This window comes from Coturnix japonica, chromosome 2 (assembly GCF_001577835.2).
Source record: "Coturnix japonica isolate 7356 chromosome 2, Coturnix japonica 2.1, whole genome shotgun sequence".
Classification (NCBI taxonomy): domain Eukaryota; kingdom Metazoa; phylum Chordata; class Aves; order Galliformes; family Phasianidae; genus Coturnix; species Coturnix japonica.
Window position 1 is genome coordinate 98,504,389 of NC_029517.1, and position 17,997 is coordinate 98,522,385.

The 17,997-nt window shown below is 35.8% G+C and overlaps 1 protein-coding gene across 3 annotated transcripts in view; it reads left to right on the forward strand.

Moving 5' to 3' along the window:
• The window catches only part of SNTG1 (syntrophin gamma 1), a 312,873-nt gene that overhangs the window by 171,772 nt on the left and 123,104 nt on the right, over nucleotides 1–17,997 (forward strand). For 2 of the 3 annotated variants that reach the window (XM_015855564.2, XM_015855565.2), the window contains exons 2-3: nucleotides 180–234; nucleotides 11,462–11,596. In XM_015855564.2, the coding sequence (XP_015711050.1) occupies nucleotides 208–234; nucleotides 11,462–11,596 (162 nt within the window). In that variant the 5' untranslated portion in view covers nucleotides 180–207. Of the gene's footprint in view, nucleotides 1–179; nucleotides 235–4,122; nucleotides 4,194–11,461; nucleotides 11,597–17,997 lie in introns of those variants that run through there. The other variant, XM_032442721.1, reaches the window with a different exon arrangement.

Below are 17,997 nucleotides of genomic sequence, written 5' to 3' on the forward strand. Positions count from 1 at the left end.
TTGTCTACTTTATAAGGAGCAGAATTTACTTATAACATCTTACGCTTTCTAATCCTTTTGCAACTTTGTATGATTATAACTGGACCTGACAAAGGCAAGTTCAATTGTTCAGCTCAGACAGATAACTTATGTTTTGCAATATCTTTTTCATTCTAATGAAATCTTTCTTTCTATTTTAGACAAATATCACTTGCTGTGTCATAGCACATGGATTTCAGGACCGCCTGCGAAGAGGTAGGATCAGATATTTTTCTTTTCAAACAATAGTAGATTCAAAATGAACGCACTTTTAATCCTTTTTATATGCTAAGCCCCCACCTCTTTCTTGCAATGAGGGGAATTATATAATCAGATGTAAGTTTTTCAGTTGATTGCTTCATGGTGGCAGGCAGACTTTGTAATAGAACATGAAAGAATTTTCCCAGGTGTATTCATCACTACCCCTCACCTCTGTCCTTTCCAATTTACCTCTTTGGGCACAATGTGGGTGCAGGTATCTATGTTTTGTGTGAGATTTGCCCTTAGTCTTCACCGTTTATATTTGAAAGCCTGTACATGAAATAAAACATCAGTGGAGTCCCAAATCTATCTCTGTTCAACAAAATCAAAGGCAAAATTTTGGAGTATGGGAAAAGGGTAGGGAGAGAGTGGAATGTGTGAAAGTGACCTAAATGAAAAGTACTTTAATTTGAATTTGATGAGATAAGGGAGTAATTTTCATATAGCATATAGTATATGTATTTAATTTCAAAATATAAATTTAAAATAATTCAACTCCTCCTCTACTAACAATAAGGAAAGTGGTTTTTTTGTTGTTTTTTTTTGTTTGTTTGTTTGTTTGTTTTTTCCTTTCTCCTCTGTATTTTTACTACCTTTGTCTTAAAGAAGGTAAATAAGATATATTTGGATATGTTATTATCTTCTCAATGGTTTTCTGCGGACAGTTGTTTTTTAAGATGCTTACACAACTTTAGTTTCACCAAATTATGTTGCGATGTCAAGTCATTTTTAAGTTTAAAAAAAAATCATTCAGTTGCCTTTATACTGAGAATAGCAAACAGTGATTAGGAAGGTGATCATGTCTTTATAGGTGACAATAGCTCCATGAAAAGTAGAAATGGAAGGAGGAGAATAACAACAGGTCAGAGAACTAAATGTAGCAAAAACAATTTTGACTTGAGAAAGACTGATGTAAATTACTTGGGGGAAGAGAGTATGAGCAGGCTGAAAGTTATTAAATCGCGATAGCCTTCTGAAAAGAGCACTGAGATTACAAAATAATGTTAAAGTGAAATTGTCTTTGAGATAAGATACCATGATGGTTGCTCACAATACTGTGTGACAGACTTTATACACAATCTAAATTCTGTAATATAGTATATCCCAGATTATTTGCCTGGGGAAAAAAAAGAGGCATTTATTATGTTTTTCTTGCTTCTTTCATTTTAATGGATTGATTGAGTAGATATGTATTATCTTTACAGGAGTTTAATGTTTTTATTTTAACTGCAACCTAGTAGAGATTGCTTAGCAGCAATTAACTCAGTGCCCAGCAGCAATAATGACAGCAGCAGCCACAAAGAGATGACCTGGAATATGAATCATGTCTTAGCCTTTAAATTGCAAGTGTATTGCCAGATCTGTTTCATTCAGTATTTGGTTTTTAATTGGGCATTAATTCCATATTTAGGTCCTTAAAAATCTTTGAGCTTCCATGGACAGTGGAAAGACAGGGTGACTCCTTCCATCATAAAAGATCCGTGATCTTGGAAACCTAAGCAAGCACTTCTAACTTTTAAATTAATTAAATTAAATGAAGTAGATTCATCCATTTTATCTGCTTTGCATGAAATTAGGTCTCTGCCACAGAATCAGTGGTGACACTTCTGAGAAATTCTTAAAGCTGCAGTGAACTAACTACATCTTGTGTCCCAAGCCAATCAAAGTTAATAAAATATAGACTTTCAACCTACTTTCATTAAATGCCTACATCTAAGTAAAGAGTCAGTAGCCTTATGCTTACAGGTTTAGCTAAATTTTTAACTAAAACCTCAGCACTAATGTTTTAAGATATCTTCTTCATTGGTTGTTGTTAGAGGAAAATATATCAAGCTGTGTCCAATAGTCCTGGAGACATGTGGCCACTGCAGTTCTGTAGCCCCAGATCCAAGCAGTAGTGGGGGTGAAGATATATACCCAGTAGGCATATGCACACAGAGTTAAAATGTATAGCCATTAGGCATATGCACACAGAGCACACATAAGCACTACATATGTATGTATAGATGTACGTATGCGTGTATGTGGCCAGCCATTTGAATTATGTGAGGACGTGCAAAGTACTCACACAAACACAGATGGCACCACCAGCCTCATCCAAGCTTCTTTGGCTGAGCAAGATGGATTTCATTTAGAGAGAGAATACATCTGTATGCATATGTAGAATGTGGGTGCTTTCAGCAGCAGAGCTTACTACGCAGCCTGCCCAGCAGCTTCCCCTGGGGCCCAGTCTCCTCAGTTGCTGGCACCTGAACATGATACGCACCTATACATATACAAGAAGTCTCTCACCCAGGTAAAAAGTTAGAAAGGAATTCAGTAAGTTATTTCAGGATGTGATCCGATAAATGTGCTGACCTCTCTTTATGTCCTTGCCCACCTATCTTCTCCCCAAATCACTTAAATCCCTCTTTTTCTTTTTGCAGCTTCTCTTTAAACATGCCATAGTAAGTCCTGTGCGATCTAGAGATGTATCCCTCTCTTTCAGGATCTGAAGAAGGGCAATAAGCAAGAAGGGAAAAGACTCTTTAGCAGGATCTGTTGTGACAGGACAAAGGAAAATGGTTTCGAATTAAAAGAGAGGAGATTTAGATTGGATATAAGAAGCATGTTTTTTACAATAAGGGTAATGAGGTACTGAAACAGCCTGCCTAGTGATATGGTGGGTGCCCCATTCCTGGAGGCATTCAAGGTCAGGCTGGATGGTGTTCTGAGTAAACTGATCTAGTTGTGGATGTCCCTATTCATTGCAGGGGAGTTAGACTAGATGACCTTTAAAAGTCCCTTCCAACTCCCAACAATTCTGTGATTTTATGATAATGTGTTTCACTCTCCTAGGCAGTGATGCTCCTTAGTCCTAAAGACAGTCTGCTACTGTCTCATCATGAGGAACCTGTCCCAGTGTGTTCATCACATTCATTACATCTAGGCACTGGAGCTGAGGGTCTCCCAGGAAAACCCTGGGAGTGGATCAGATAGAGTGTCTTTTCCTCTGAGTACTCATTTTGAGTTTCCTACTGCTATGTGTCTGTGTGCTTCCCTAGCCTTATGGAAGTGGACCTTTGATAGGCTGATGGCCTCTGTAATGGGCCTGGATTAGCCAGTCAGGCTTCCACTATCTGTTTTCTGTATACCTTTGTGCACACAGGCAAGATTTTACCACATTACCCAACAACTGTATTTTTCGTCTACTTGATTTCCAGAAGGGTTTGGGGTTTTTGCTCCACTATGTGGACAGTTTCATTTGACTTGTGCCATCCCGTTCTGAGCAATTACTAAATATAGTTTTTGAGTTCAATATCAGATGCAATCATCCATTCTGTCAAGTGTTTCAATTCCAAAATATATTTCAGCCAAGACTTTATCTTTAAGTTTCTTGTGAAAGTGATGATAGAGACTAAAGTACCATTGTGGCACTGCCTCCTTAATGAACTTACAGTTCAGTGCCACTGATACATCTTCAGCAGCAGTTTAATCTCTCCAAGCTGTATTTTGCATGCAATCACAAAAGCTTTGTTGTTATTTCAATTACCGACAAGAAACATAAAATAGCTCTAGTCTTTGCTTCACAATACTTTTGTTTAATTGCTTATCTAGTCAGTACATTTACAACTTTCTCTCCTTCCCCAGTTGCATCAATGTCTCAATTATTCTGTGGATCTGAGAAAAATAATCACTGATCATATATGCCACTATACTTTCTAGGCAGTTTTTTATAATGGCAGTAAAGGCTATCATAAAGCCTTCCTCTTCTTCCCCTCTTTGTTTCCTTTCTACTGAATATCTTATTGCTGTTTCCCAATTCTCCAGAGACCTTTAACCACCGTAGAAGAACTGACATAGCTCTGCCAAAATGCTGAGTGAAACTCAGACGCTCCTTTCTGCTACCTTCATCCCCATCCTTACTAATGGCAGTAAGTGATTTGAACTGAGTTTCAACTAGCTTAAAAACAAAATATTCCTCATAGATGCACTAAAGACAAGGCATGATATTCATAATATCCATGGCAAACTAATGCTGTGATGTGGGTTGAATTCAGTCAACAAATACCATGCAGCTACTTGCTTACTTCTCCCACAGTGGGACACAGTAGAAAATTAGAAAGTTTCAGTGTGAGAACTTGTGTGTTAAGAGAAAGACAATTTAATTTAATAGGTAAAGCAAAAACTGTGTGCACAAACAAAACAAGATAAGGAATTCATTTATTGCTTCCCATTCCCAGTCAGATGTTCAACCTTTTACAGGAAAGCAGGGCTCCATCACGCCTCATGGATACTTGTTAGGACAAACTGTAACTCTGGATGTCCATCCTGATGTCCACCCTTACACCTTCTTCTCACACCTTTTATTACTTTTCACTGTGTCACATGATATAGAATAGCAATATGGTTCATTTGGGTCATCTGTCCTGAGTTTGTCTCCTCCCACTGTCCTGAGGATCTTAAGAGAGACAGTGTTAAAGGCCTTGCTGAAGTCCCGGTAGACAATATCCACTATTCTTCCCACATCTGCCAGGCCAGTCGTGGTAGTTCCTTTGATGCTACTTGCCTTTCTTGAAGACAGGAGTGATATTTGCTTTCCTATAGTCTTCAAACAGTTCTCCCAGACACCATGATCAAAGATTATCACTAGTGACCTCAGAATGAGCCTTATCCCATGGGTCTCTTCCAAGAAGATCGTTGAAGAGATCAGAGTCTACTCTCCAGATGCTCAGGGTGGTGAGCTTGCGTTTCATCCTCCTCCCTGCCCTTAGGATCCTGAACTCTGTCATTTCATGGTTTCCTCAGGCAAGACTGTCCTTGACCTCCGTATTCCCAAAGAATTCTTTATTGTTGGTGAGTATGAGGTTCAGCAAAGCACCCCTCTTTTGTGGATCCCCTGTCAGCCGGAGGAGGAAGTTATCAACAGTTCATCTCAAGAACTACTTGGATTGCTTATATCCTTGTCTGGTCCTTTGCAGCAGATACTAGGTTGGTTAAAGTTGCTCATGAGGGGCAGAGCCTGCGAACATGAGGTTGCTCTTAACTGTCGGTTGAAAGCCTCATTTGCTTGTTCTGCTTTTGCTTGTAGCAGAAATTCATTGTAATACCACCTTCAGTGTCTAACAGGATTTTGTTTGAGATTAGAGTGCTGAAATTGTCATTCCTACTTGTGATTTGAGCCTAAGTTTCTACTGCAGATCTTACAGTCAGTGGACCAATTCCTTCAAAACCTGCTGATCAGCTCAACTGCTTTCTTAGCCTTAGTGACCACAGTGAGCTCTTCACTGATTACAGTGAGAACTTAGGAGAAAGTTTCAGTTGGGTGTCAATCTCAGTATGATTCTTATAATTACTTTCTGCTGAATAATCTTGTCTGTAGACTGTGCTGCTTTTCAAGGCATCCTGAAATGGGTTTATTCATCAATAAAATTATTCTATGTTAATTCAGAAAAGGAGGTTTTACACACATGTATATATATATATATTTTTTCTAAGGGTTATTCTGGATTCCATACTCTTTTTCTTCACTGATCAGCAAATGTATGAGTCATACTGATTCTTGTAAAACAGTTTTTTAATTAACTTATTCAACAATTTCCAAGCCATAAGACTATCTACGCTTTTATCCTTTATCCAGAGCTTTCTGAACTTCTCAAGAGCATTAGTCATAGAGCCACTGAGTTCTTTAAAGTCTAACCTGAATTCTCTTGACCCTTTTCTACATTCTGAAAAATTTGGCTTAGAAGAGAAATTCAGTCTCTAACTAGTATTTTAGTTTTTGTATTTATGTTTTTTTGTTTTTTTGTTTTTTTGTTTTTTTGTTTTTTTTAAAATCCAGCTTCAAATCATAATTTTATCCTGAAATCACAAGATGTAAAATGATGGACATTTTTTGATGCCTATAAAAATATCATGTTAACAGCCGCAGTAAATTTGAAGAAACATGCACAGTAGCCTTTGCTTTATGTGGGCCTATCTCTTAACTTTAATTGTAATGATGTAATCTACTCCTAGTAAGTCCATTAGCAATCCAGATATTAAAAAGTGTTCATTTATAGTGTCAGAAAAGGAAAGTTTTTGCTCTAAAATGTCATCTTAGTTCATAAAGAAACTCATATGTACATTTATATAATTGTACATGCATATATATACATTTCCAAATGTCTTATTTACATATAGACTTAATCAGATTGTATGAAACAAAGAAAATTCTCTGTAAGACTTCATTCTTTTGAGAAAACAACTTATCAAGAATGCCATAGCCAAACACTCATACCTGACAAATCAAAGAAAAATAAGATAAAGCCCAAACTCTGTGTTTTCTTCAGTTCTCTTGGGTTGAAGTATAGAATTCATGTGCAGGAAAGTACTTGTTATCCACTGGACTGAAAAATGTTGGTACCTGTTAGAGCAGGTTCTGAATGACAGGCTGAACACATCCCTGTGTATCTGGGCTATATTCCAATTTTTGACAGTATAAGTGTTTTTCACCTACACTAGCAACACTCCTCCTACAGAATGAGTAGCTGGACCATTTTTAAAATGTCTTTTATGTGGTTCTGGCACATATTCCTACTTCTTGTATTCATTGCCATCATTCCCTTATGCCTCTGATTCACTTTCCTTTTTGATGATTATACGTGCCATTATAAATCAGTGACAAGAATGTCTCCGTGTGCCTTGAGGTCAGCTTCTGTTCAAATAAACATCCCAAAGTGTAGGTATTCCTCTGAAGTGAACTACATACATTTTTAAAGCAGTTTCTGCAACCTATTCTCCTTACCGGTATTGGATTCTTTATGGCTTTAAACTAAATTGCAGAGTTATGTCATGCTTTGGAAGACAGGAACCAAAGGAGAAAATCAAAGTCCAGGTCATCTTGTATAGAAAAATCACTGAGAAAGATTTTTTTTCTCTTCCTTTCTTCCACTGATTCACAGACTGAATTCTTGGGTATCTGCTGAAGTGCCAAGGTCTTTTAAAAATGACCTGAAACTGGAAGAATTAAAGTAAACTAAATTGCTTTATTACCAAAGGGCAAAAGTAATAGATAAAATAGCTTAACCGAAAGATATGTTAGTCTCTTGAAAACTAATGAAGATTAACTAAGATGGCTTGGAATACTGATTAAATCTCCTCTGAAACAAAACCCTGGAAAAGCTTTAGACTATAGGGGAAAAAAAAAAAAAAAAAAAAAAAAAGGAAAAAAAAAAAGTTATTTAACAGTAAATCTGCCAATAGTCTTAGACCAGGTAAATTAAAAGGTATTGATGTTTGGTGTCCTGCTGGAACAACCTGCACAGCACAGAAGTGTTCCTGGTGCTCTGAGGGAACATCCCATGTTCCAGTTTGTGCCCATTGTCACTTGTCCTAGCATCCTCTTCTCCAGGCTGAACTGCAGCTCTCTTTTTGTATGTATTTCCTCTGAAATTAATTTCTAAATATTTGTGAAGGCCATAAATGTTACAGCAAAAATGTTATAATCGCTAAGAATTTATAAATTCCTTTTTAGGAAAGTTAGTAGGACCTGATTTTGTGCATAACCAAAATCGCCATGCGGTATAAATCAGAGTCTAATGGAAAAAGATTTTTGAAACAACTTCTCCACTGCCTGAGTGTGACCATATTGTTTGTAGAAATATCCTGCTTTGAGGGCTGTGCTAACTTACACCATTCTCCAGTAGTGTTCTGAAGCAGAAAGTTCAACACACTGTGGTATTGCAAATAGTTTTGCAAGGAGTTTTCAACTCCTCTCATAATTATGTTAGTTCAGAAACAGCAAGCAGTTTCTAAACTCTTACCAAGGACATCAGCTCTTACCAAGATAGTGTTCCTTTGTAACTGAGCTAAGAAGGATGTAGGATCCAATGGCCGAGACAGTATGGTGGAGGTGCAAAATTCACTGCATCTGTCACTTGGGAAGGAAGATACCTTTACCTTCTTCACTGCTTTTGCTTGAAGTCACTGACTGCTCTCTCATACAAAACCTCATTCTTTTATCACTGTTCATTACTTCCCTATCCATTCCTTACCCTGCCTTGTAGACTTCATGCAGCTAGCAAAACTCAGTTTTCCTGCCCTCTTTATAACAGGAGCTTAATTCTACAAATAGGATAAAGGAAGTAGGAAGGTTGAAATATAAGCACAGCAGTTAGGGCTCACTCAAATGGACAGTCAATGTTAGAAGCTTAACTACACTTCTTTGACCATGTCTGTTTCAATGCAGTGCAGTTTATCATACATTTGAGCAGGAGAGGCCTGACCTCACACTGACAGTTACAGTAGCTCAGCTGATTTGACATATACTATTTTATTGCTTTAGGTCAGGGCAGGGCAGGGCCCTCTGCCAGTGAAATATAAAAGCCTTGAAGGGAAAATTTTTGGCGCACCCTCTTGTGGAATCTCATAATAGTTAGTGGAACAGAAGTTCGCATCAGCCACAACCTCGTACTCCTGCACGTTGTCCAAAGTCACACCATCTAAGCTCCTCACATGTCAGAGATGGTGGGGGTATAGATGAAGCAGCCCACCTGATCTTCCAGACAGGTTGATTTTACTACATGCTGTGTGGATGAAAGGTGTTGATGTGCACTGTGATTTTACATGAAAACATATGTGCAGAAAAACCTCTCTAAATTATAGCTCAAAATAAAGATGCAGGAATTTGCCTCTGTATTTGATTCAGTTCAGTGAATGCTTTGAGGAGGGGGAGGGAAAAAATAAAACAAAGAAAAAAAGAAATGTTAGGAGATTTAAGAAAAACAATGGAAAAAAAAAAGTAGGTCTTTGTTCTTACAGAATTGTCTTGAGCTTATCTAATAAAACTGAATTGGATTTTTAGCATCATCTTCTAGGATCTTATTCTTTACATGGTTGTTAATGCTGGTCTCAGGTAACAGAGGGAAGGAGGTATCATAATTGAAGCTTTAATTTTGAACTGTATCATAAACCTGCTTTCATAAAGCCCAACAACAGTAAAGTGGTTCATTGCATTTTAGAGTGTCTGATGTAAATAAGATGCCTGAATGTGCAAATCAATCTTTTCAAGAGCCAAAATGTTTTGCTGTTCCCAAGCTTAGTTTCCTTGTTCAGACTGAATATACTCAGCCCACACACATTTGGAAACTGACTTGAATTTTAAATTTCTTTCTAATGCCTAATTGTGCCTGCTATGGTTATGTGCCTCTTAATTCCCACAAAGAAGCCCCTTAGCTTTCAGCAGAAAGATTCTTTGGAGACTTTATAGGGTAATTGACCAAATCAGAAATGTGCAGTCAAGTAAGACAGAGCTACTAAAACCAGTATATTAAAGTCAGAATTTATCCCATTACCATTTATCCAGGGGATGAGGGAGGGTGCATTTGCAAACATTTACTATGGGAGAAAGGTGTTTTATAAATGGTGTGTGTTTGTGGGCCTCTCTCTTTTGTTCATCCATAGTTGTTTACTGCTTACTTCACAACTCCATACAAAGAAGATTCTTCTGAGTCTATAATGCAGTTATGAAGAGAAGGAGCAGGACAATTTAACTAAATTACCATCTCTTTAATTTTCTAATATTTTATATGTGCTATGAGGGATTCTTTCAGTGGTACTGAACACTCCTTTTTCTGATCCATTTATTTAATTTGTCTGTCCATGTCAACCCATTTCTATTCCATCCTATTACAAAAATGACACATAAATACTAAAACAACTCTGTATGATCAGAGCACACCCTACCTTTAGTGTGAGTTTAGTGTTCAGAACCCTTCGTTTTACTACTTGAATAAAATATTTCAAATATTTGAGTTTTACTATCCGTATACCAGAGAAAACTTTTTTTTTTTCTTTTTTTTTAACTTTGAGCCAAAGTTAAGAGCAGTTAGTCAGAGGAGATTATATAGAGCTATTTAAAGATTGTTCTTGACCTTCCTACCTCTTTTAGTGTCTTATAGGAACAATTTAAGCTTTCCCTATTCCAGTTGCCTACTGTCAGTTCCGTATTTCTGTTTCTTCTCTTCATGCTATAGATCTAAGGTATCAGAGCTTACTATGGGGAGATCTTCCAGATGCTCTTTTAAACTCTTGTCTGAGAAAGAGCCCTTAGATTCAGCCGGGTCAACCTTGGCAGCGAAAGTTCACAGCAAGATTTTTGTGTCCTTGTTCTCAAGTCAACTTTCTACAGACAGCAGATTAAAATCTGACCTGAATGAAGAAAACCTATGTTCTGTTACTGACATTGATGAGCCTAAGATTTAAAAATATTTTCAATTAAATTTGTTTTCTGAGATGTATGCATGAATACATATATACTTGTGTCTATGCAAGTAGGTGTAGTAATATGATAAAGGCAAACTCTGTGTTATAATGCTGAATTTTTATATGATATATAAATAAATTTATCATACAAAAATGTCCTACCAACTTGTCAATTTATGCTATTTTCAGTACAGCCTTCAGGGAAATATTGCTAATGGTGCACATGCTTCCACATGCAGATTTTTTCACTGCTCATACCTTTTATATATAGAACCCCAAAAGTTGCACCAATGTGTACTGACAACAAGGATTCTGTTAAGTTGCTCAAAAACCATATACTTTATACAGAATAATCCTATGGAATTCCTGACCTGTAGCTGTAAATACAGAATACAGAAGTGAAGTGGAAATTAAGTTACTAGAGGGAGTTACATTACTTGATCTGTTTTTTCTTAACTTCAGCATTGTCATCGAAAAGTAATGTTGATGTTGTGCTTGCACTTCAAGAAAAGCCCAGAACGGGTACACATACACTGTTAGTGCTTAGTGAGTAGTTTGGAGGTGTCATACAGTTGTATGTCTTTCTGTGTCAAAATAGGTGCAGTATTCAGGAACAGCAGTTTTTATTTTGTGTCCAAGTGAGATGTCATCATGTAATCCAGAGAAGGAGAGTGCAACCAAAGCTGCCCCACAGCTCACCAAAGATGTATCATAAATTCATCATTGACAGAATTAGGCTTTGTCACTGAAAAATGTACCCCTGCTTATTGCGACCACAGCCATTGTTCTCTTTCAGTCTAAGCACAGTAAATGCATAGCAGCAATTGGTAATAGTTTTGGATATCTGTTGATGTATAAACACAAACCACTCATCTAAGACTTATCATCTTTCCTTTCTGAAATGTGGATTCTGGCATTGCAGCATGCTGAGAAAACTTTTTTCTTTGTTTCTTTCAAGACAAAGACAGGGATTTGTTTGCTGCAGGATGGTAACCAGGAGCCTTTCAAAGTGCGACTGCACTTAGCCAAAGATATTTTGATGATCCAGGAGCAGGATGTGATCTGTGTGTCTGGTGAGCCTTTCTATTCTGGTGTAAGTAGTTCTTATTTCCTCTTTTAAGTTGTACTTTACAAAAAGTAAAAATACTCATTGTGTATGTACATCTGCGTGTGCATTTACTCTCAGTTTAATATTTCATTTTGTATTGTTAACACTAAGTATAGTTTAATATATCAAGCACTAAATATATTGTAATATATCGTCTACTGAGAATAAATCTTAGTAATATTCATCTAGGAAGCATCAATAAGAACAAATATGTTATATGCACAACTACAGTATTGTTTCTCCACACCTTAAATCTTGGAGCCACATAATGCAGTTAAGAATACACATAAAAATGACTTGCTGCAAATGCAGATGTACTTAGATATCTGATTATTGTCTTTAGAGTTCATTGGACAGTTGGCAGTTAACTGTTCTGGTTGAGCTTTACTGGATGAAAGTGTAGCAATTACCTGTCATCCTCTGTTGCTTCATTTGCCTCATAGGATAGCATAATATCAAACTTTAAGAATGTTGCCAGTCAGTAATTTGAAGGCCACTAGCTGAACTAGCATATTACATTAATAAAATGGACTCCAGCTGGAATGGATAATAGTGTGATTTATGTATTACTGTTTTATATGATGTAATGTAAAAATCCAGGATTTCATACGTAGCACTTCATTGAATTTTGTGGATAATAAATTGAGTTTTGTAGACAGTTTTTGAAAGATCTGTGAAACGTTATGCAGGATAATATTGTAGGGCATTTTTGTTTGTTTGTTTGTTTGTTTGTTTCTGTTTTTTTAAAAAACTTTTATAATGCTGTGTTTTTATCTACAAGATAGCAGAAAAAAGAAAAAAACAATTTACTGTTCATTTCTATAGACACCCTGTACAGAGATTTCTTATATATTTGTTGGAAACTATTCTGAGAGGCATCATAGTATAATACCTATTTATGTAAATACTATGTCTGTCTGTGTCATTAATTACTGCTGTTACCGCATCCCTATATCTCAAAATACAAGTGAAATAAAAAGATAGGAATGAAAATAAATTGGTAGCTTGGGTTTATTTGCACGTCAAATCTGGAACTAGCTTTTGACACTTTCTTGTTGTACAGTTTGTTAATATTGGTCTATGTGCTGTATATGGAATACAGATGCTCCTTTTAACGTTTCTCTACAGACATGACATCTAGCAGCCCAGGCAGAAAGAAATTATTAGTTCAGACTCTGGCTATAGCTATGGCTGTTCAATTAGCAAGACACACTGCAGCACTGTTTCTCCACAAGCATTGTTCCGGCTTTACTTATTGCAAGATTTTATCACTCAAAAGTATGACTTTAATTATTATGCTGTGACGTCTGTTACTTCTGCTGAACTCGGTATTTAAGTGTCTTCATGAAATGCATACTTATTTTTTGCCCATTTCACAGCAAGACTCTCTTAAAGCTTTTTCCTCTTTAGGTTTGTTACATCCTGTCTGTTGAGGGGGAGGGAGGGAGGGGTGACCAGATTCACAAATCCCCCTGGTTAGATTAAGGTGAAATGACACTCAAGGTCCAAACACAATCATCAATTTTAATGAGAATTTCTGTACTACAGTTATCTTAAAATACTCCTAAAATTGTATCTATCTAAGCTGTGCAGCTAAACTATGGAATGTTGTAAGAAATCAAAGTAAGCCTTGCATTACTTAACAACTTTTTGAGGGAAAAAGAAAGAAAGTGAAGAGTTGGCAAGAGACAGAGACCGTCAATCTAGATTCTTCCAGCACTGGTTTAGCCAACAGGGTAACCTTGTTCTGTGAGAGCACCTGTCCTGAATTTTCAGTGTACTGAAGTCTCAAAGCCTCCCTGAGCTTCTCTCAAGCATTCTTTTTACATCTGATAGATTTCAACAAGTTTGTCATAAACAAGTTTGTTCATCAGCAAGCTCATCAACAAACAGAGGAGCTTTGGAAAGAGCAAGGCTGTCCCATCTCCACAGGCCCCCACTCCTCTGACCGTGACTATGTCTTTAGCCTTTCGCCTGTTGTCATGGTGATGTTCTTATCTTATAAGTGTTTGAGACAATTCCAGGCATAGTACAGATAAGGTGTTTTTCATTGGCAAGCCACAAGGTTGGCACTGTCACTGTTGAAAATAGTGTGTGATTTGCTTCACTGATTACAGACTCCCTATTGTATTAGCATATTGAATCCATAACTCATTAACTAATAGATATTAATGTGGTGGTGAGGAGTTTATTTTCACTTGGCAGTGCCATTGTTAGGCTGCTGAATTTTGAGCCCTTTACTGTGATTTCTTCTAAGATTAAGTCTAGATCCTCAATCAGTAGGTTCATTTTAGCTAGGGTGATTGGCATTTCTCAGATAGTTAACTGTCCTTTTGTCACAGGTCATTTAAATAATCTGGAATTATTAGCTGTGGCTGTATAGCATGATCAGATGTCCCACAGACTTAGCTTTTGTTTTTGTTTTTGTTTTTTCTTTTTTAATATGTCTTTTATTTTGCTTGGTTGATTGTGCTTTTTTATTGGTGTCATTCTAGATGACTGACAACATCTATTTTTTCTTTTACATGCTTCTGACAGAGCAAGATTTTTTGTTTGTTTGTTTGTTTGTTCGTTCATTAGAAACTAACATTGAATGCCTCATTAAATGAGCTCTAAAGAATAAAATTAAAATTTTTAACTGAGGAACAATAGCATTGCTGTAGCATTTTGCTACAGTGAAAATTCTTTTTATTCTGTTTTAAATAATCTTCAAATAATTTGATTATAGGGTGTAAAACTTAGCACTTCACTGTTTGTGAATGAAAGATTACTGTGCTTCTAGTTCAGAACAGTGTCTCTTCTGTTTGTTGAGTCTGAATCAATTTGCATGCTCCTCTGTGTAGGGCAGACTTTAAACAGTCACTGAACGTTCCCGCGGTATCCTGATTTGCATCCTGCAGAATAATTTAAATGAAAGCAATGAACCTTTAGGAGTAAGGTGCTGCTTATCATGAGTACATGAAAAAAAGACCTAGTTCTTAATATGAAATGGTTCCTTTTTAGTGGAAATCAATTTTAATTTCCCAAACCTGAATAGACGCAAAGGAACTTTGTTTCTACCATCATTGCATGCAGTTTGGATGCAGCTGTAAAAGATTATAAGCATCATAGCATAAAAGTAGTGTTAAACTCTAAAAATGAAAGCATCTGTTTCTATAGAAGTTTGAATGAAATGATGGTGTTCACAAGGATCCTACATAAATCATACCTGAAGCAATTCCATGAAATATTACAGATAGTTCTATTAGTCACAGGTCATGTAGATCTAAATTTCAGAATCAGTTGCATTAACAAGTATTACAGAGATTTGTTTATGTACTTCCAATAGATAGAAATGTTGTGGATTCACCATTAATTCTACTAGTGTGTATCTGATATTTGTTTGCATTGGAATCCAAATCTAGAAGTTAGATGAAAACATTTTGTGAAACTTGAAGTCTAGAATGCAATATCTGTGTTATTTCAAATGAAATCCTTGCCTGGAGGAAGAGTTAATAGTGTGCTGAGTGTATGTCTGAGTTTTGATTGGTACATGTGATAAAGATACTCGTGAATCCATATAGGAAAATTGGAAGAAGGGTAACTGTTAGGTCAGCTACATTTTTCTTTCCCTTAGTGTAGTAGACTCTCAGAAAACATCTGTTCATATTTGTGGTATTGCCACCTGATAACTTTATTATAATCATCACAAATCTCTACAGCAGTTACTTGTGCTGCAGGACAGTCAGGATTTTTACTCTTTTGGTCTGAAAAACAAATTCCCTGTAAACAGATGAATTATACCACATGGGAACTTGGCCTCATTATTGATGGCAGGAAAAATTTTATTTTATATCAATATTTATTTTATATCAAGTGTTCCTTGAATAGTGTGAAATTTTACTCACAGAATTTTACTGTTCAAGTAAAATAATGTTCAAGATGATGTATCCAGTCATTTCAGATGCATAGGTCAACAGACATGAATAACAAAGATGGCCTGATACTGTCCTAGGTAGGCAGTAGATGGGTAGGAACCCCTAAGGTATGGTATAAAAAAAATCTTCAGTAGGCTAATTCCTAGAAAAAATATTTTATCTTTACAATTCCACAATCATAACTTTTATTTTGTAGTTAATCCTCATAATTTCTATCACCCTTTGTGTCTGCCTGAAAATCAAATAAATGAGTGGCTGAGTTTTATCAGGAAAAGTAGCTTACATGTCATGGAAGATTCTGTTTGTTTGCTAATTGTACTCAGGCAAGTATTTTTTCTACTGGAGTGTATCTGTATGTTAGATCCAGAAACCGGTGATGACAGTGTACCATCTGACAAAATGGATGGTTTGAATCAGCTGCTGTTTTCCTAAAAGACTGAAAATAAACAGCGAGCAGCTGGCAAAATGCTAATTTTTGTTACCCCGGCAGTTTGTTTTTAAATAATTTTCCTAAAGGTTTTGTTGAGGAGTCGTAGATTTTTGAAATACAGCTCACTATTGAAATGATAGAGATTACTCTGATTCATTTTGAGTAATCTAATTCCTTGCTGCTATGCAGTAATGCTTTATTTAATTAAACATTTAATAACTTTTTTTTTTTTATTTATTTTTTTTTTTAGCTTTTTTAAAGGATATTTTCAGAAGATTGATGTGAAGGTCATCTATACTTCCAATGCTAATAAAAACTGAATACACATTTCTGTAAATTACAGAACATCAGTTCTCCAAGTAGTATAATATTTCTCAAGGAATTTAACTGAGTTTGATACAAATGTATTTAAATGTATTTAAAAAATATTAAATGTACCTAGTGACTGTAATTGCTTTTGGATAGGTGAGAAGCTTTCATCAGTAAGCATCTTTTCCAAGGTCAGAGAGTAACACTGAGTTAAATTGTTGAAATGAAGCCAGATCTGATTTCTGGCATTACTAATCAACGACCATTCTTCTTTTTCTTGTAAAGATAAGAACCTATTGCGTCTCACTTTTATATGTGTCCTTTTGCTATTGTGAAATCAACTGCACTGAAAGATTTATAGCCCTATACAATGTCAATGTGGATTACAAAAAAAAAAAAAGTTGCAAAAAAGAGAGCCTTTCAGCTTATAAAGTTGTACAATAAGTTGCTTTTCTTGACGTTATTGATTTAAATAATAATGATATTATGTAAGAAGGTCACTTAACCCTGGTTTGCCTTAGAAGTCAGATGCAGTAATTGCATTTCCCTTGTTTGCATATTTTGGACTTTTAGAGTCATGCTGAAAGTGTATTTTAAATGTGTTACTTTGGATCATTCATTTTGAAAGTTTGGTTTATTTTTTATTTTATTTTATTTTTTTCATATATCTTGGTGTAAATAGTGCAAATTTAATTAACATTACCAAAGCCAAATGACTACGAAAATGCGTGGAAAAAGGGAAAGGCTTAAAATAGTTTTGATTGACATAAAACTTTGATTTACTTTCTGCTTTCTGTTTATTCTCTATTTATTTACTGTTTTGATTCTGATGAGAGACTTAACAGTGGGAATGGTGCCAAAGCGAAACTTTCTTTCCAGGAGAGAACTGCAACTATGTGGATAGGTAACCTTTCCAGCACTATCTATTTTATTGCTTTCACAAAATTACATTAGCTGGAATGTGTTTGTTTTTTGTCTTAATCATGCTGGTATCTGTCTGATATTCAGTGGACTGAATCAAATTTTCTCACAGAAGTCATCAAATATCTATCAGTTGATGGTAATCTGATATATATGAAAGAAAAATCAGATATTTTTCTTTCCTGCCAGTCTGGACCATTTATAAATTACAATATGTATTGTACAATTGACAAATGTAAATTAATAAAAAAGATTATTTGGGGACAGTCCAACACAGCTTATTTTTCTGCCCCTATCTAAAAACAAACAAACAAACAAAAAATCCAAAAAACTAAGTGTAGTAATCTATGTAGGCTAAAATACAAGACTGCCATTTGTAAGATCAAATTTGAAAGGGAAGAATAACTTGTTGTCTTTGCTTTTATTGTTTTATTTGGTATTTTTGTTCATTTTTGTTTTTATTTTATCACAAAAGAGGTAATATAGGCATTGAAAAAGATGAAATGCTCAGAAAACCCATAGCATTGACCAGGATATGATGGGAGGTGGCAGCTGGAAACTACACCTATGATGAAACTACGAAGGGTGTTCTTTACTTAACCTTGCGAGAAATCAGATCAATGCTGACTTTGGACTTCCTTTCTTCTCCTTTTTCACTTTTTCACTTTTTTCCTTGTATACTGAAAAATTCAATACTTTGAAATCAATCAGTCCTAGGAGTAAAATTTTTATAAGGAGAAATTTAGATGAGTGTCTGTGGTTTTGGGCATATGTTGTATTATCAGTAACACATTGCAAGTAAAAGAAAG